Below are 20,764 nucleotides of genomic sequence, written 5' to 3'. Positions count from 1 at the left end.
GTCCAAGACTGGACGGAATCCACTGACTTTCTTGCTCACAAGAAAGTACGCCGAGCAGAACCCCCCAGGCTGAAGCAGAGGGTCTACTGGCTCGATTGCGCCCTTGGCCAAGAGGACGGACAGCTCTTGGGCCAGAGCTAAGGCCAGAGCTAAGGCCTTCGCCGGATCACTGACGACTGTCATTCTGATCCGGCCGAAGGCTAGGGGCCGGCGTCGGAACTGCAATTCGTATCCCTAGGTTAGGGTGGAAACCACCCAAGGGTCGGAAGTACAGGCAGCCCAGTAACTGAGCTGCTGCTGGGAAAAGCAACCGACGACCGGCCCCGGGACTTCAGGGCCTCGCCCCTCGGCCTCCGGAGCCCCTTGTGGGGTGCTGGAAAGGCTCCGAGGCACGAGGCTACTTAGAAGGCCGGTGACTGGGGACACGAGAGGCGGTTGAGTGGGCCGCTGGGACCCCCGCAGACCACCCGGAAGCCGGTGGCTGAGTGCGGCTGCTAGAGCGGCCCCTGGGCCTGCTGGGAGTGGGCACAGGCCTGTGAAGACCTGAGAGCTGCTGCCTGGTCTGCCTAGCTTGGGCAGCACGCTCCAGTGCCTCCAAACAGCTCCCCTGGCTCGACTGGCACGCCACGGAGGACTCTCCTACATGTCTCCGTTAGTGGTGACTGGGCCAGCCAAACCTGGCGACGAGTCTGTACCAATAAGGGCCCTGGTGTCCCTCCAACATGCATGGAGCTCCCTCAGGTACTCCTCTGAAGGAGGAACAGTAAGGGGGACAGGGGCAGGGCTATGCCTGAAGAAGGCGCTAGTCTGAGCCGAGTCGGCCTGCGGAACCGGAAGCTGCAAGTGTGCCAGGGCCGTACGAATAATGGCCGCCATGGAGGTGTCCTCCACGCCCTGCAGGGAACCCTGAGCAGAGGAGAGGGAAGCGGGTGAGCGGGGCCTCGTCCACCATCTCTTCATTGAAGAGGTTAACTGAAGCCGCTAGCGACATGGCATCCTCATGCCGAGGTGCGGCCACTGAAGGGGGGGCAGGCGGCACGCTAGCAGCCCCTATACCGGCCCCTGGCTGAAGAGCCAAGAGGAGCGACTTCATCATGCCCATGTCGGCAGCTAACCGATCCACCTTAGAGGACAGCCTGTTTCTAGTCCTCCTATTGGGGGGTGAACCCAAAGCCATCGCTCCCTCGAGTTGCCGGGAACAGCCGAACTGATCTGGAGGAAGATGTGACAAGGAGAGGTGTCCGTTGGCTGCTGTCAGACGCTCCACCTCTGTGACTCTAGCCACTCTGAGCGCCCGAGGCATGCAGCCACAGTTAATGCAGGCGCTTTTCGTGAGACCCTCCCTCAAATGCTCGAGGCCAAGGCAAGAGGGGCAACGGCCATGGCCGTCCTCGGGCTCAAGGGGAGCCATGCTACATGCGCTACATGAATGAGCCATTCTGTAGGTAGCCAGATGCAGCGTAGCCGGGAGCGGGTGCGAGAACACAGCCTTCACCCGCTACCTGCTGAACGGAGTTGAGCAATGCTCCTATACTCGCCGAACACAAAGAGGGATGTAACTACACCCACGTTACCAGCGGAGGGAGCGGGAGCACTGCCTTCACCTAGCTGGGTTAAATAAAGACGTTTAACAGGACAGCTTAGCCAGGCGGCTGCTGCTAGAATCAAGCAAGACGTCTACCAGGAGAGAACACAGCCTTCACCAGCTACCTACTGAACGGAAAGAGTAGAGCAATGCTCCTACTCGCCAAACACAAACAGGGATGTAAATGCGTTACCAGCAGAGGGAGCGGGAGCGGGAGCGAGAGCACTGCCTTCACCTAGCTGGATTAAATAAAGAAGCTTCAAGACGGTCCACCAGGAGCGGGGGCGAGAACACTGCCTTCACTGGTTGAGTTAATAACGAAAACACAAAGCTAAGACCAGAAAACTGGCTTCTAAAGAAAAAACAGCACGGGTAACTCCGGTGCTTATCCCAGCGTCAGCCAAGTGGCTGCACAGGCAGGACACAGTTAGGCTGAGCCGCTATTGCTAACTAGCTGAACGAGAAAATGCCGCTAAAGCCGGAAACTCAAAATGCTAATGATAGCTTGGCACAATGCCACAGTCAGAAAGAGTCTACAAAAGAGCACGGCAAGGGCAACTCCTGGGAGAGGGAGCGGGAACGCTGCCGTCACCAAAAAGTTCAAGCCAAATAGCAAACAAGACAGTAATCAGGACAACTTAGCTGGGAGAGGGAGCGGAAATACTGCCATCACCGCCCAAGCCGACACCAACCTGACCGATCGAAGTTTCTGCGCAGACGGCCACAGCTCCTGGAGGATGAGTAAACCCGCGGGTCCGACTGGATCAGTCGCGAAGCTGCACGCAGACAGCTGTTTGCAGAGAAATCCTTAGATCAAACGTTCCAACTGAAACGCTGTAGGCTACAAGAATGTAGCCACGGTACTCGAGCGCAGCGAGAAGATGAAAGGAACAGATCCTCTGATGACACCGGCTTTTGTTGTGTAAATGTTAGTGTTTTATTGTTTTCACCAAATCCGTCATGAGATGCAGCAAAAAAGAAAAGAGATGGGCAGGCAACATGTGACATCAGTCGGTATCCCCCTGATATATTGAACATTAACAATGGAAGATGCATCTAATGCAAACATGTTGTATGCCTCTAAATCTCAATTGGTTCATCAATGACCAGTTCTCAGAAGTTGATTACTTTTAGTGGCAGTAGGAATTTATTCGATCTAACTTCTGTGCAACTATTTCATAACAAGCAGAGGAAAACCTGTGACAATATTCCTGATATATCCTCACATTCATTTTGATAAAACAAATAAACATTAAGATAATCCTGCTGTAACTAACTAAACTGTCTAAACTGTAATATGGAAATAAACTATCGATCACTGAATAATCTGAGAATAATTTACTGTCCTTTGCCATTTTCCAGAGACAGAAAAGTAATACATACAAATGCACTGGGTAACCCCATTTTGGCTCAAAGGAGCTGTTTTAGTTTGTCACCAAAGGCATACAAGAGTTGAAGTTGAAAATGGTCTTTACATTAGTCAGAGTCCGTTTACTCAATAATAGAAAGGAACAGGTTGGTAACCATTTGATTAAAGAAGTATGTTCCTCCCGTTGGACGTGGATAACTCTGGTTGGAAACATAAGTATCATTAATGATATAGCTGACTCTCCTTAAGTTTCCCGTCAGAGAACTTGGACATTTAGACAAGATATTATCGAAAACATCAGGCAAAACTCAAATAATAATGGTCAGTCCTAATACACAAGTGTGTCCTTTATATTAAAGCCAGGTTTTTTTTTTTTAAAGGTCCCATGTCATGCTTTTCTGGTTAGTACCCGTCCCCTTGTGTGTTATGAAGGTTTGTATGCATGTGAACGGTGTGCAGAGTCAAAACCATAGAGGTCAAAACCCTCAAAGTACACCCTGGGGTACGCATGATGTCAACCGTACCCGGAACGAAATGGACCAATCCGTGGAGCCGTTACGTTACGTCCGCGGAGCCGTTACGTTAAGCCCCCGCTGATTGGTCCAAATTGACCAATCCACGGACTTCCTCACACACACACACACACACACACACACACACACACACACACACACACACACACACACACACACACACACACACACACACACACACACACACACACACACACACACACACACACACACGCACACACTCAGTGTGATTGCGATTCACAACGTCCCGACCAATCAGAGCACACTGTGCTCACAGGGAGGGTGGGGGCTGGAGCTATTGGAGATACAACGAGCCGTTAAAGGCAGAGTGCAATTCAGTGAATACACGTAGTTTACAGAGATGCTGTATGAGAAACCAATGTGAGTTTGGAAAATTGCACAATATAAATCTATTCTAGTAGACCTCAACAATGGAATTATGATCAAATAAACGATGTATTTCGCCTTGATAGAAGACATTTACGTTTTTGGCACCATCAGTTAGGATGGCTTGTCTGTGAAACTGTCTCCCATGTCACCCCGATACAATTCATACTTACCTGGCAGGGGGGTCTCCATGATCACCAAGGTGGATCCCCTACGGCGAGGCGCGGCCATTGCACTGACGGCTGCGCTGACCTGTACGAATCCCTCAAATGTAGGAATCTCGACTGCATAATTTGTGGTAGTGGGGGACTGCGTTCGCGCTCTCCCCTGATGATATGTACAAGTGAACATTAACGATGGAATAATTTGCAACCAACACAAGCAGATGGTTTGCACTGATTACAGCAACGCAAGTGGTTTATGACCAATGACTCATTTTAAGATCTTGATGACTTTTAATGGCAGCAGGAATGTATTCGACCTAACTGTGTGCAACTATTACTATTACTATTAATTATTAATATTACTTATATATCCTCTCATTCATTTTGATAAAACACATTTACATCAAGAGAATCCTGCTGTAATCATCTAACTCTGTGTCTCTGTTGTTAATAGAACAGCTCTGGATATAAACTGTCCGTCACTGAATAATCTGTGAATGATACACCAGCAAACGAGCGACGAAGTGATGGGGTAAAAACTCAGTTGACAGCGAAAAACACACGATTTGGGGGATTAATTACTCTGTATGTTTTATAAAAAGTCAAACCGGGAGGACAAAAGTCGATAGGAAGCATCATAGGAAGACAACACAAGGGTTAAGTACAATATCTGAGTATTTCCTCCCATCTGGTGTTTGTCATCTCTTCGCTCACTGAATATCTTTGTTTGTTTTTTGACAGCTCCAGGAGGACCTCTGCTGACGCATGCGCACATGCAACTTCAGATGTCAACCGAGACAACGGACAAACAGTTAGCGTTTGAGCTCGTATCGGAGGGAAGTAAAACATTATTTCACCTAAAGCTCCTCTAGCTCAAACAGCGTAATGAGGTAGAGAAGTCGGACAGATAATTAGACTTACCGTGATTACAATAGACTGGCATCGCCACGGTGAAAATGGACCAGGAGTGTGAAGACATAGATTCAGAGGGCCGGTGGCAGAAACTGTACCTGGTGAGTCTGTTAGCATTTAGCATGAAGCTAACGCAGATCAGACGCGCATTAACGGTAGCAAGATAACGGTTTGGCTAGCTAATCCAGTATCTGTTAACTAACAGTAATTTATTGCCAAATTCGGAGAAAAAAAAGTCTTATGTTATTGTTTGTTTAGTTTCAGTTCAGACAAGGCAACGCTCTAATAAGATAAATGTTACCGTAAGCATAGGTTTAGTGTTATAAGCTGCTGCATGTGGTAATAATAGCCATAGGGGTGGAACAAGTATTCAGATATAAGTAAAGGTAGCACTAATTACTTGTAGAAGTACTCTACTACAAGTAAAAGTCCTGCATCCAAAACCTTACCTAAGTAAAAGTACAACATAATTGGCATCAAAGTACACTTTAAGAACCAAAAGTAAAAGTACTCGTTATGCCTAAAGCCCCTTTTTAGAATGCTATATATTAAATTACTGGACCAAAATGTGCAATACATTAATGACAAAATACTCTATTTCAAGTAAAAGTCCTACATTATTAAGTAAAAGTATATAAGTATTATCAGCAAAGTGTACATATACTATGTATTGTATAGTATAGTATAAAAAGTACACCAATGCAGAAAATGTGATATATATATATATATTATATATGTCTAATAATAACAAATAAATGAAAATGATTCCACTACTTACATTTTTAAAGATGCATTATTTAAAAAGGTTTAGCAAATGTTTCTTAATGCAACATCTGGAAAGAAACTAGAGCTGTTGTGGAGTAAAAGTATAACGTTTCATTAAACAAATATACTTAAGCCCTTTTCAGGATAACATAAAATATAAATTCTTGTTTCTATTCTAAACAATCTTTCTTTTGTCTTCAGGAAATAAGGAATCAGTCCCACGAGTGCTCGTACAAAGTGGCAAAGTATCCAGAGAATCGCAACCGAAACAGATACAGAGATGTCAGTCCATGTATGTAAACATCGTGGAAACGTTTCTTTTACCCTATAACAATGTCTGTCAATTTATAACCGATCACCAAACAGTCTTCTCTCTCACGCTGCCTGCAGTTGATCACAGTCGGGTGAAGCTGGAGAGCACAGACAACGACTACATCAATGCAAGTCTGGTGGTCATGGAGGAAGCCCAGAGAAGTTACATATTGACTCAGGCAAGTCCAAGGCTCTTTATTCAAGTACAAACAACCATGCAAGCAGATCTATTATAAAAAAAACTCCAAGCAACAACACTAAAATTATGTCTTCAGAAGGTTGGATTGTCCATGCAATTGAGTGCATTCATAGTCAGTTGCTTTGTGTTATCAGATCATTTGTGGCTTTGTTTTGAAATTATTCTGATCCTGATAGGAGCGCTTGTTTGGTTTAGCTAAATCCTTTATTAAGTGTCCGGATCACTGTATGATGTTAAATGCATGAGCAAGTGAGGTGTTATGCGAATAGAAAGTAAAGAAGATTTTAAGAAGGTGTGCTCTTACGGATTTGATGTCTTAATATGTATTTAAATGATCTATGAATCAGTGAGAATTTCAAAACATTAAACCAAGATCTATTATTATATAAAGAATGGATATTGAATATTTTTATAAACATGCAAGCCCAGAAAATAATTAAATGAAGGTTATTTCTTTATTTAATAATTGTTTTTATGTTGAGGTCATACTGTACAGTGTTTGGTACATAAGGTTTCTCTTTTTTAGAGTTATTCAAAACAGCTATCATTGCAGTTATACATTCGTGTTTGAAAGGATATCCAGAGTACACATAACAGCAAAGAGTTAGATTGTTTCTATGTGAAGTTGGTGTAATATACCAGACAACAACTAAGCAAATTGATTAATGATAATTCCTGATTTGAAAGCGGAGATAAATCAACATTAATGTCTAGTTTATTCTCTGTCCTTTGAACAGGAACAAACAGTGGCCTTATTCACCGGCCCGTAGAGATGAGATTTATTATATAGCAGAGAATAAAGCTATTGTACTACGTCAAACTTCATTAATCAGACGTCTGATGGCAAAACAGAAACCTCCAGGGCAGAATCTGTGTAAGGACGACCCTTGTTGGATGCTTTTTTCCTGAACCAGAATGATCCGAGTCAGCTGCTTAACTGACATTTGGTTGTCCAATCGTAAATGAAAGCCTGTTATTGTAAAGAGAAATGCTTTCTTTAAGGGAGTTGTGTGCATAACACCACCATGCACTATGCAGTTGGGTTCAAAGATTTTGACATAGAAACTGGTCACAATTAAATAACGTCACAGAGGGTTAGAAAATATACATTTGACCTTTTGGTCTAAAGCAGTGTAATTCTGCTTTTGTGCTTTCTGAAGTGTTTTATTTATAGAAAGTGTTTCATTAGTGTTGCTGTGTGAAATATACTCTCCAATTAATTACAATTTGAGGGTACATGTGTATTTTTGCAATACTATGATAATTAACAACCAGTGCATGATGTCAAGTAATTCTTAAAGCCAAAGGGATCAGGGTATGAACGGACAAATAACCGCAGCGGCTTAACCTTTATCAAGTGTTGATTTTGGACCACAGAAAACTGCAGCTGATAAAACATATCCTTCCTCGCCAAGTAATATGGCTCACTATGATTCAGTCATTTATAAACAACAAGACCTTGTGCAATTCAACAGTTTGCGAAATCCAACTTGACCATTACCTATCGGGTTTCTTTTGCATCATTGAAAATATGAGATGAAAAACATTTGAGGTCATGTCCAATACAGTTAAGATTCACTATCATGCAATAGGGAACCTTAAACACATTCGCAGCAGTATATTATGTATGACATCCAACAATGTGTAACTCTACATGATGGATTTTATTTGAATCCTATTATTGTCTTTGACAGTAACTTTACACTGTCCATGTTAGTTGCACAGATATCACATTATAAAGACATTCCTCAAATTGATGTTTGAATATTTATGAAGAAAATCAATTGAAATGATTTCCTAGAATCCAAGTGAACTAATTTCCTCCTGCCATGTGACTGATGAAAGTGTGTTTGTGTGTTATTTCTATCCACAGGGCCCCCTGAGGAACACCTGTGGCCACTTTTGGCTCATGATCTGGGAGCAGAAGACCAAAGCCATCGTCATGCTGAACCGGGTCATTGAGAAAGGCTCAGTAAGTATATCATATAATAATTAGGGCTGTCAAACGATTACAATTTTTAATCAGATTAATCACAGCTTAAAAATTAATTAATCATGATTAATCACCATTCGAACTATGTCCAAAATATGCCATTTATTTATGCATATTGTTGTGGGAATGGAAAGATAAATGAAAGATGGTGGATATATCCATTTAACATACAGTATATATGTTTATTATAACATTTTGCTGCGTGTCAAAATGAAAGACAACCCACACACCTATCAATCATCAAACCGTGGGGTCTTAATTCATTACGTGTTGATTTCTATCAACGGAGGAGAACTTCAGGAAAGTCGAAAGAGGGGGGGGGGGGGGGGGCTAGTGGAGTACTTCGTGACCACAGAGTGTGAACGTTGTGATCCGCTGTTTTAGCGCAGTTCTCCAGTGAAGGGGGGAGTCTCCCTCCGCAGCCGGGTGGCGTAGTTTTGGCACAAGTCCGTTGTACAGACCGACGTTAACAGCAGCCCTGTCTGTGCACACGGAGACCGACTCTGTCGTCCGGTGATCTAACCGCCTTCTGGAAAAGCTTCACAAGTACGTCGGTACGCAAATGCGCTTTGTGACACAAGTGACGGTACGCATTTCAGATTACGCACATAACCTGCGTACCAGTTATGTGCACCCCTGTACCAGAGCCTTATTATTACTATTATATGGCTCTGCCCTGAACTACAGCAAAAGTATTCTCCGTCGGGACTTCCTGCAACAACACCACGCCGTTATCAAAGATGTTCTATTGAGAAGACGATCACTTCGTGACAAAAGTTTTCAAAACCGTGGCTACTGAAATCAATCTTACTAACTGCTGTCTGTGCAATTTACTCCGCGCGAGTTGGCAGACTTTATTTTTCTAACTTTAACATCATTTTTCATGGTGGGGCTAAGCCATTTCTTGGTATGGGTGTAGCCTACCCCAGCCATACCCTGGCGCTGCCACTGGTGGTACGTATGGGGCGGGCCATTCTGCACATGCGTTAAATGCGTTAAATATTTTAACGCAATTAATTCAAAAAATTAATTACCGCCGTTAACGCAATAATTTTGACAGCACTAATAATAATAAAAGAACATCCTATTGTCAGGTCAGTTGACATCTGTTCTTGGTCTGGTGCAACACACACACACACACACACACACACACACACACACACACACACACACACACACACACACACACACACACACACACACACACACACACACACACAGCATCACACATTTTGTTAAGAGCAGCCTTCTCACATAAAATCATTTTCACAACTTCTTTGATTAATCAGGGGCGTATTCCACATGTACACAGGGGTAAAACCCTGTTTGAAAACAGGGTTGAAGTAGAAGATCAACTGTGCATTTATGTGAAAAAATGTAAACGTCTCATGTTAGCGAGGTTAGCAGGAGTTATGTTTCGGTCTGACATTGCACAGAACGTTGCTTCATTTACGAAGCTAGATAACAGGGCACTCGTCATCCCCAAAGGGAGTTTTACTAAAGGTTTCAGAGACTTAAAAGGATGTTTTTGCACGGGCAAAGGCTTAAGAAAACCTGTATGTGTGGACTTTGCCTTGATTTCAGTTAAAGGTCCACTGTGAAGCTTCTCTCTCATAAGATAAGAGGAATTCAGTGTTTTGACAGTGTGTTCTCACAGATGTATGTGAGGAACTGGGATGCAGCCCAACCTCTCAACTAAATCCTGTGATCCTGTGATGTGCCGATTAAACACACACACACACACACACACACACACACACACACACACACACACACACACACACTCACCGCGAGCAGCTTTGATCTGTCCCTTTCTCAGTAGAGCAGCTGGAGCGGATCTCGCTCGGTCATGAGATTCACTCCCCGACTGTTTTCTTGGAAATAGCAGATAGAGTACCTAGTCCAAAGATATTATTAACCTCACTCACAGGCCCGCAGAGGGGGGGGGGGTTGTCCTCAACACTTCTGCACATTGTCTGCTTACTAAGAACATGCTGTATAATGAGATCTTTGCTGTCGATAATATAGCATGAGAATGCATGACCAGTATTTTACAACTTAACTGACGGCTTTGCTGTTCCCTGGAAAACATTGAATGCACCACAACAACTCTAAAAACAACTGTTAAACATTCTCCAAAAAGAGAAGAGATGTCAAATAATAACTTTCTAATAGTTGTGTATATATTCATATTAAAGGATAGAACCTGTCCCTTTTTAAAATACATTCCTGATCCTTTCTTTAGTTATTAATATACTTAAGAAATAAATATCTTAAAATCAAACATGAGAAAAAGTCACAGTTCAAATACATGCAGAATGCAAGGAGATATAATCTTGACTGAAGCGTATTTTAACTGGCTTCATTATTTTTGAATTAGTGCAGTGTGGTAAAACACAAAATGGGACACAAATTAGACAGGTGTTGCAAAACTCAAGATAACAAGGCTGTGAAACAACACTGTATGCAACATATTAAGGCTGTGTAGTTGTGTATGATTCTTTGCAGGTGTGAAATGTTTTATGTAGGTGTCACATGTATGAGTGTTTCCAGGTATCTGTGGAGAGGGAGAAGAGGAAGCGGATGTTTTTCTAAGGGATATTTCTCCTTCCAAAGCTAGGATTAAACTGTCCTCCTGTTAGTCATCAGCTGCTTTGCCTCAAGGCCCCTCAGTATCTGCTTCATGGCATACTTCATTGTCAGATGTGACTTTATTTAGTCTCTCTGACCACATGTCTCCTTTCTCCCCCGACAGGAGAAGTGCGCTCAGTACTGGCCCACAGCGGAGGAGAGGGAGATGGCCTTCAGAGACACACGCTTCCTGGTCACGCTGCTGTCGGAAGACATCAAGTCCTACTACACCACCCGAGTGTTGGAGCTGCAGAATATCAGTGTATGTTAAAGTTTTTACTTTATTATCAGGAGGCATTTCACTTTATAGCTGTGAAGGAGAAGTGAAATGGTTTGAGGGTGTCACACCAAGACGCTTTACAAGGACCTGCTGTCCCAGGCTTCTTCAAATTGAACACTATCTGGATTCCTTTTAACCGACCATTACCTGCTACTCAAGACTGATACCATGAGAAGATACTATTTCCATTTTTGTATTTTAAAAAGTATAACCTGTACTTAATGCATACCTAAGAGTAAGAGAGGCTAAGATGTAGTGAGCAAAGATGGATGATTTAATTTTCAAAAGCTCTGATTTACCAAGGCTGACACAACACTGTAGTTAAAAATCACAAACAAGATCCGTTCAAATGTTCACTTATTTTTCAGAGAGTACAAAAAAACAAGTTGTAATCCTGTTATCTTCCTCTATGTATCGTAGTGTGTAGATGCTGTACTTGTTAAGTCAATGACAGCAATGTGGCTTTGTATTAACGGCTGATCATTTTTGGGGTATCATTTTTTTTTATCAGAATAATTTATTTTGTTTCAAATATTTGTATTGAGAAGAAGCATACAAGTGTAAGCAATAGTACAGACTCCTTTGGGGTGGAAATCACGCTTCGCTTTTTCAACATAGAAGACAAACATAACAGCCAACAAGAAATAATAAAGAAAAAACATAGCATGACAGGAATACCATACTTAATGACTTACATAGTGGGGAAGAACATACAACATAGTATATATAATACAAATAAATAAATAAACTTAAAGGGGACCTATCATGCAAAATGCACTTTTTGTGTCCCCGGTGTGTCGGGGAACTCACGCAGCGTCAGAAAATAAAACCCTTTCTCTTTTCCTCCGTACCCACATCTTTTAAAAACGGGGGTACAACGAGCGGATACAGATTTGCTGCCGATATTACTTAATTTCGGATGGTGGACCCACAGAGAGTTGCTATCAGAAACAATGCCTGACATTTTTACGTAATATGGTCTTTGTTTACATTAGCAAGCATCGCTAACACCCTAGCCTGTACTGGAGAGAGTATGTGTAAAAAAGCAGGAAATAAAAAAAGGAACTCACCCTGTGGTAAACCTGCAAAAGAAGAAGCATTTGAGATCCATACTGTTGCAGAAATAATCCTTGATGTGGTTTAGAACAGGATGGCGTTTTATCACAGCAGAATGTAACTTTATCTCCGGTAGAATTCTGATCAGGCATTAGCTCCACCTCCTCCTTTTTTTTTCAAGCTAAGGACCCAAAATCCGCGTTTCTAAACAGGGCTGGAATAGAGGGATATGAGGGATGTCTAAAATGCATGATCTGTTTGTATTTTTAGCAAAACACATCAAAGACATGTTTTTATATATTTGTATATATCTGAGACCCATAATATATGCCTAACAATAGCATGATAGGTGCACTTTAAAGGGTGCAGATGAGCCAAGACTACCCCCCCACCCTTCCCTCCCCGAGCAGTACCACCCAAGCCATTAAAAAATGATTGTTTGTGCATCTCAGCCAACCGTCCCCCTTATAAATGAAACCATTGGACCCCACATCCTTTCAAATTCCCCCAGTCTATCTTTTAGGATATATCCAATTCTTTCCAAATGGTTCAATCCCCAATGCAGTCAGCATGCCGCTGTGTCCCTGGGCAAGACACATCACCTCGCTCCTGTGGGCGTTGATGCTTTGGATAAAAGCATCTAACAAGTGACATTAATTGTAATCTTTGACACTCATTGTTATCTGATTTTACAGAAAGATTCAACTGAGTTGTATGTTCCCACGCACCAAACTATTTGCAGTTTGTAGGTTGTAGAGAAAGTGCAAACGAGCTGTAGATAATGCAGCAGAGCAATTCCAGTATGTAAAGTAATCAGCCTTTGCTTAAGCAACAATAGTTAACCTGCAAATTGCATTTGAAAAATACGATTTTCAATTAAACCCAATGTTATGATTTTTTTCCAATACATTTTTTACCTGTTTTATATTAAAAACTGAACACCGTTTTTTTAAATATCAGCAACTAAGAGTTAACTGCCAATGTGATCGTAAGGAAAAAAAGCATGAGCAAGAAGTAGATGCAAATGTTGTGGGGAGTTTTCAGAACACGGTTCCTCGCATGAATTGAAACTGAAACTGTTGGACTTGTTTGCTTAGTTTATCTCTCAAACCCTGGGATGGCCTCAAGTCACCTCAAACACACCGCCTACACATCAGCACTCACAGACTGCACATACAAATATGCTTTTCTACCTGCTAATGAAGCCTCTGTTTGTCTCCTCTCTCAGACAGGGGAGAAGAGAGAGATCTACCACTTTCACTACACCACATGGCCAGATTTTGGTGTTCCCGACTCCCCGGCGTCTTTCTTAAACTTCCTCTTCAAAGTGCGGGAGTCGGGAGCGTTGGGGCGGGACCACGGACCGGCGGTGGTGCACTGCAGCGCTGGAATCGGACGCTCCGGGACATTTTCATTGGTTGACACGTGTGTGGTCCTCGTAAGTTCTCCATTTTTGTTGTATCATTATGTCTGTATTCTGATTAAAGAAAACAAAACGTTTGTTTTTTGCTACAATGATTTGAGTTTACATTTAGACATTGAGAGCCAACATTGACCCAATTAAATCCATTATGCTAAGTCTGATTAGCACCTATACTGTGGATAAATATATCAGTGTCCAGACAGTCGATTTAGATAATGTAAAGCCTTTGACTGAAATAAAAACATGAATTGAGGGCTGGTTAAAATTGTTGAAGTAACATTTCAAATAATCTGTACAGAGAGAGCTTCTGATAGATGGAAACGTTAATATAAATTTACTTTTTAGTGACTATAACACCAAATGAAATTCTATGTTGTTCTCTTGCAATTACGTTTACATAGCAATAGCATAGAAAAACCTATATGTATTGAACAGCCGTAATGTAGAAGTAGATAAACCAGATCAAAGAAAAACAGGGAACTAAAACATGTAATTTATAGCATTTTATTCCGAAACGGTTACACGTCACTCACTAACACAGACTGGCCATGTTTAACAGTGTGTCAGGTTTACATTTTCCTCTAAACACACGCATGAAAGAGAACAGGGGGTTCAACCTGTCATTCTGTCCTGACCAGATGGACAAGAGGAAAGACCCCTCGTCAGTGGACATCAAAAGCACCTTGTTGGACATGAGGAAGCACCGCATGGGCCTGATCCAGACCCCGGACCAGCTGCGCTTCTCCTTCATGGCGGTGCTCGAAGGATCCAAGTGCATCAAGGGAGATTCCTCTGTACAGGTACCTGCACCATGTGACCAGTTCTCTCAGCTCACTCAGTTCACTCGGTACTTAATGAGTAATATGGTTCAGTTTCCAGGACACTGCTATATTTGGCTGTAGAGAAAAACACAAATAATGACAGTTGGCCTGGCGATGGATATTTGTTTATTAAATACCCCACAGTTATTCCGTGTGTGGGTATGTTAGAGGAGTAGGGTTTTCCTAACAAATATTGACTCATACAGAAATAGTCTCTCTAAGTCATCACTTGTAAACCATTAGAAGTGTGTGGGACTATGGCCTGTTTGTTGTTTTTATTTCATATTAAACTGAATATCTTTGTTTTTTTACTGACAAAACAAGGAATTTAAAGACATCATCTTGGACAAGAAACACCTTTTAGTTATTTAGTTCAGGCCAATGACCTGAATGTCTGACAGAGTCGTGATTTGTTTGCAGTCGCAGTTTGTTTGAAGCCATCTTGATCTTTGGCTTAATGTTCTCTTTTGCAGCAAACATTTTTTGTCTCGCTTTATACATTTTTGACAAGATTCTTTTTCAAACAAAATGTCCAAATATAGGCTGTTTTTCATCCATGGTGGCGTGCTTTGCCAAAACATTAACGCTTTTCACTTGTGTCTGCTCGTTTTGTAGAACCGCTGGCGGGAGTTGTCCAGGGAAGATCAGGAGCCGATATTAGAGTCTCCGCCCTCGACTCAGCCGCAGGCCCGGTGTCCGACGGAGCGATGCAACGGCAACCAGCGGGGGGGTCAGCAGGAGGAGGGAGGGGACTACAGACAGGACGACAGAGCACCAGCACCATCTCCATGCAAGGAGCAGGAGCAGGACGGCGGCACCACACAGTCAGTACTCTATGAATTAAAAAATGCTCTCAAGAGAAGAGTGATTATTTTAGCTTTTGCTGGACAGACAGCTGTTTACCCATCATCCTTTTCTCGCAGCAAGCGACGCAGAGAAGACAGCATCTCCAAATCAGGCACAGCCAAGACAACCCAAAGCAAGCCCAGGACAAACGACTCAGAGAAGAAGAGGAAAAGGTGATTATTATATATTTTGGCTGAGACCATATGTTATTATTCATGCACCAAGCGTCAAGTTGTTGTTACCCTCCACGATGATTTGTCGAGCACCGTCACAATGTCACTTCTGTATTCATCAAAACTTTTATTTAAACTTATATTAAGTGTGATATTCAAAAATGTATGTCTTTTTCAACACAGATTATAAGAACCAGATCTAACCCATCATGCTTCATCCATTTGTTAATAAAAAGTCAATCCCTAATAATATTATTTCATAATGAGACATTTTGCATGTTTCCTAATGGTACCAAATACTTTACGCTTTAAAGCTTTATCCATAACGTTTGTATTCAAAGTCTAAGTGTCTTAGAGTTAAAATCAGAGTGCCGTGCCACTTTTACTTTCTGTTTGCATGTCTAATCATTCTGTTTAAACATTCCTGCACTATTGCACTTTAAGAGAAGGCTACTCTAATAATATCATTGTTTTATTTCTAGAATTATATCCCTGTTGTTTCCAACTCATTTTATTTAAACATAACTCCAGACTGCTGTAATTTCCAAAAGTCAACATTTGTTGGTAAAAGTTTGGTGTTATAATATTTAAATATTCGTGTTTACCTAATGAAATCCAGAATATGTCTTCCCAACATTTTTACTGTGGTCTAAAAACAGTTTTCTCTTCCTTGCGGCAACAAAGAGAGGCACCAACTTGTATTACCAGCTGCAATTTAACATCACCAACAATTACATTTATATAACCACAGTAAAGAAATCTATTTTAGCTCTAACACTATTAGTAAAGAAGATCGGAAATAAGCAGCATTTTATTTTATTTTTTACATTATTACATTGCATTTAGCTGACGCTTTTATCCAAAGCGACTTACAATAAGTACATTCGACCAGGAAGACACAACCTTGAAGAAAACAGAATCATATAAGTACATCAGGTTTCATAGAGCCAAGTATTTCAAGTGCTACTCAACTGGCTATAGATAAGCCAGTCCTTTATTAGTATATAATTAATATTATTCTTTTACTTGAATAGCCCTTTGCCCTTTACATGTATTTATTCTGACATGAAAGGAACTTACAAATTATATTCAGAAAATTGATTTAATAAAAAAGGAATCAGACTTATTACGTCAGACATTTGCTTTTTCGAATGTATACCATGAGCCGCTTTCACACCAAGTACTTTGCCGTGCTTAGTGCCGGCACCTAGTGCCCCCATGGAACTAAGTACAGATCGCGTTCACACCGGAATAAGTTCCCTGAGGGAAGATTACGCAAATGAGCCGCTGACGTCACTTCGTCTTCTTCTGCTTTGGGTTTACTGGCAGGCCGCAAACAACTTCACGGCGTATACTGCCACCCGAAGGCCCCGGCCGGAAGTCCCCAGAGTTGGAGACTGATTTACTCGGAAGGCTTCAGTAGAAGCTGCTGAAGCCTTCCGAGTAAATCGCCAGAACGCCGGCCTCCTCATCACTCCACCGCTCCCATGGTTTTTTTGTTGTTGCCATAAGTTATTCTCTCTCCGTTGGTGCGCGGGGCTAATGCTAATAATGCTAATGCCAGCAAATACAATGGCGCCTTCACAAGACTTTTCAGAGTTTTACGGGCCGTGGTTTGCAATTCGCCCAGCCAATCAGAAATTGGTACTTTTTTCTCCCCAGGATAGTACCTGCTCTTCAGCAGGCACTAAAAATGGGGGTAAAAGTTCCCGGCACTAAGTACTCTTTTTGGTGTGAACGCAAAATAAGGTGTACTAACGGAACTAAATGGGAAAAGTGCGGGGAAAAGTACTCCGGTGTGAACGCGCCTATGGACATCCGGTACAGCTCTTTTTTAGTTTCCTTTACACAAAAAGGAAAGAAAGTGCTTTAGTTTAACCTCTTTCACTTTTACTTTTACTTTAGCACTTTTACTTTAGCACTTTTACTTTAGCACTTACAACTCTTGTGATGCCAAAGAAGAAAAGACATGAGTCAGTTTTCAGCTTCATTTCTTCAAACCCTACAGAGGAAATTCAGGCAGGCTTTCCCAATGCATGACTCAACAAAATCACACTTCAGACATAGCTGAGGCTTTCTCCTTTTCTCTCTCTCTCAACATTCTCAGTCTGACGTCTACGTCATGTTCTCTTGATGGCAGGGCAGTTAGCCCTGATGAAGCACTTATTTCTGATGACTGTGCACCTCCAGGAATGGCTCACTTAGCCGTTTCTCAGAAGCCTTCCTTTGTTGTGTGACATGTCAGTGTTGTTCCAGTAATTCGGCCCAAACTGACACGCTCTCACTCTGCTGTTGTGGTTCTTCTCGGACAGTTTGGGCTGCATTTGCTGCACATGACAAGGGCTGGCCTGTCCAGTGGGGGGCAGTGTATCTTTACCCCCCGCTGAGACAGCAACAACAACCACGAGGAGCACATTTAGAGGACGAGGTTTACCCGCTGCTTTTAAAACGAACGCCCTCTCTTGTATATGGAGGTGTGTGTGTGTGTGTGTGTGTGTGTGTGTGTGTGTGTGTGTGTGTGTGTGTGTGTGTGTGTGTGTGTGTGTGTGTGTGTGTGTGTGTGTGTGTGTGTGTGTGTGTGTGTGTGTGTGTGTGTGTGTGTGTGTGTGTGTGTGTGTGTGTGTGTGTGTGTGTGTGTGTGTGTGTGTGTGTGTGTGGTGTCTGCTGTGTTTTTGATTCTGTTGAGGTTTTGTTCTCCTTTTCATGACCTGCTTTGCCGCTGTGGTTTGGAGTTGTGTTCTGCACTTTAGTGTGTGTGTGTGTGTGTGTGTGTGTGTGTGTGTGTGTGTGTGTGTGTGTGTGTGTGTGTGTGTGTGTGTGTGTGTGTGTGTGTGTGTGTGTGTGTGTGTGTGTGTGTGTGTGTGTGTGTGTGTGTGTGTGTGTGTGTGTGTGTGTGTGTGGCATGTGTGGTGTGTATAATTGTGGTTTAGGTGTTGAAGCTCTGAAATGTCAGGATGAGTTTGAAAAAGCTGCTAATTTTTGCTTTGCGTCAAATTGGCTGGGACCCTTTTTTTGTCAAATGCGTCAAACACGGTTTAAGTCAGCAACTGGTAAAGTTCCCCCTCACTAAACCACTGCTTTGCTGCTGTTTTGTTAGCATGTGATTTGGTTAGGACAGAGAAGACTGATGTATGGTACATCCCCTGGTTGGGGCAGCCCATCACAAGTGTGTCGGGGCTGGAGCTTGAGAGTTTATTGCATGAGCTGTTTTCAGAGATGTTTCATAAGGTCTTCTTTATGTTTCCTCACTTTAGCATGGCAGTTTGTAATGGTTTGTTGGTTTTATACTGTATTAGTTTTGGTTTGGCCTAAAGATTGAATGGTTTGGATGTCTGAAATTCATCAGGAGATTTACGATGGGTCTTAAAGAGCCATTGTTGAGGTAAAACTTAAGGACTAGTGAACTATCTAAACATTTAGTTATCTTTGATGTAGATTTTAAAACCTTAGAGCAACTAATGATTATTTATCATGAATTATTATCTGTTGATGAATCAATTTAAGGTATAGAAATATTGGATATACAAAAAATACCTTTAACAATTAATATTTTCTTTCAATCTTTTCAAGATCTGAAAGCCCAAAGTTTCCTCTTTGGAAATATTTTCTTGTATGATTAACAAAACCAAAGATATTAATTTAATGATATCAAATATTTGACATATTTGCTGGATAATTGACCTTTAAGTTTTTCCGATTGAATTGTCTGTTTATCAACTAATCAATAGATTGACTAATACTCTCATCTTCAAAACCCTCCCCCATCATACTGGGATGATACACAGATAATTAAATCTATGTGTTCTAACGCTCTGCAAAAACTCAATGAACATTGTCTTTAAAATGTTGGAGATTATCTGGACATGGTGTGACATGTTGCTTATTAAACAAGATGGCTGCTTTCGCTGCATTTACACTCAACCTAATGTTGGTATGATCAAAGTGATCCAAGACGCCGCATTGTGCCACGGCTGCAACAAGTAGCTGGAACCATCTTTGAAATGTTCGATCCCTAATCCAATATTAGAAGTCAGCATAGAATAACACTTTTTGTTACGGATTAACATGTAATGTTCATAATAAAACTGGCTATTTCCCACCCCAAAAATGCACCAAGTAACAGGACCTTCTCCATGTCTCTCTCATAGATTTTCTAGATAAAAAGTTATCCAAGTTACAGGAAGATTTGAATTCCAACTGAAAATGAATTGCAGTACATCCCACCTTATCTTAAATGTTTTACTTTCCATGAAGGAAACAGTTGCAAGGCATCTATATAACAACACACTAAACACATCTCTGTTTGAATCGTAACTTCATTTTGTGGCACAGGTTCCTTTGATCACTCTTGAGCTTCACTGACACTGGTAGAATAAACTGTTCCGAGTTCAACCTCTTTAAATACTTTGTGTCTTGTGACAGGGCGAAAACCAGCGACTGCTAACCACCTCCACCTGCGGCCGTGCACCTGCAGCTCCGGCAGCACAGCCACCTCCGGCAGGGATCTCCAGCTCTCTCAAACCTCTGCGCCCCCCCCCCACTGCCACAGCTCTCTGTCCAGCCCTGAAACATAAATCAGCCTCTGCACACCTCCCCCTTCCTCCTCCTGTTAGCAGCATGTCACCCCACCTCACTCTTTCATCCTCTCTAAACTGTTTACAGCAGACACTTCGACATTCTTTGAAGACGGCACATTTAAAACAAAAAAAGACGACGAACACACCAGCGCTTTGTCCCCCAGTCACACCTCAACCACCGCCTGCTTTTGGAGTCAGAAACCCTTGTTTTTTTTTGCTTTAATATTATTATTATTTGCAGCTTCTCCTTCTACTATTCCTCTTTGCATTCATGAAATTAAGACTGATACTAGGGGCTATGCATTGCCAATTTGGAATGCTGTTCATATGTGTATTTTTAGAAGAAAAAAACTTTTTTCAGAGGCAAAAATGTTCTATTTTTTATAAGAGATTACTTGAAGTTTTTCACAGTGATGGAGGTTGGCTACATTTAAAAAGCACTGCCTCCTCCCACATGATAAATTCAGTGGCATGTGAGATTTCCATGATGTACATAGTGTTCTTTAAGACATATTTTTGCTTGTAAAAAGATGAACGACAATGTTACTGATTTGAATCCAGTATAGAAACATGATTTGATGACTTGTTCTCCTTTTGAAATGAAAATGTCTTAAGTTTCTCTTTCTCTTAGAGTGTAATCCACAAATAAAACTGGTATTATCTAGTTTACATAACAACCACCCTTTTGCTCTTTTCTTGTTACCTTTAAATGATCCCCTTTTATTACATAACAGCAAT

The 20,764-nt window shown here is 41.9% G+C and overlaps 1 protein-coding gene and 1 non-coding gene across 2 annotated transcripts; both read left to right on the top strand.

The window, feature by feature from the left end:
* Positions 1-4,039: 4,039 nt before the first annotated feature.
* Positions 4,040-4,204, top strand: LOC117455691 (U1 spliceosomal RNA). Its single transcript, XR_004553135.1, has one exon. It is a non-coding gene; the product is annotated as a U1 spliceosomal RNA (small nuclear RNA).
* Positions 4,205-4,807: 603 nt separating this feature from the next.
* ptpn2b (protein tyrosine phosphatase non-receptor type 2b) lies at positions 4,808-20,703 on the top strand. The gene is made up of 10 exons (XM_034094568.2): positions 4,808-5,051; positions 5,917-6,007; positions 6,106-6,206; positions 8,100-8,198; positions 10,975-11,112; positions 13,415-13,624; positions 14,248-14,409; positions 15,046-15,254; positions 15,354-15,449; positions 19,872-20,703. Exons 1-10 carry the CDS (start codon positions 4,995-4,997, stop codon positions 19,891-19,893), a joined length of 1,185 nt encoding a protein of 394 aa, XP_033950459.1. The 5' UTR covers positions 4,808-4,994; the 3' UTR covers positions 19,894-20,703.
* Positions 20,704-20,764: the final 61 nt, after the last annotated feature.

The sequence above is a fragment of the Pseudochaenichthys georgianus genome, chromosome 11 (genome assembly GCF_902827115.2).
Source record: "Pseudochaenichthys georgianus chromosome 11, fPseGeo1.2, whole genome shotgun sequence".
NCBI lineage: Eukaryota > Metazoa > Chordata > Actinopteri > Perciformes > Channichthyidae > Pseudochaenichthys > Pseudochaenichthys georgianus.
The sequence above is the reverse complement of the archived record's forward strand: the minus strand, read 5'-3'. Positions and strand labels throughout refer to the sequence as shown.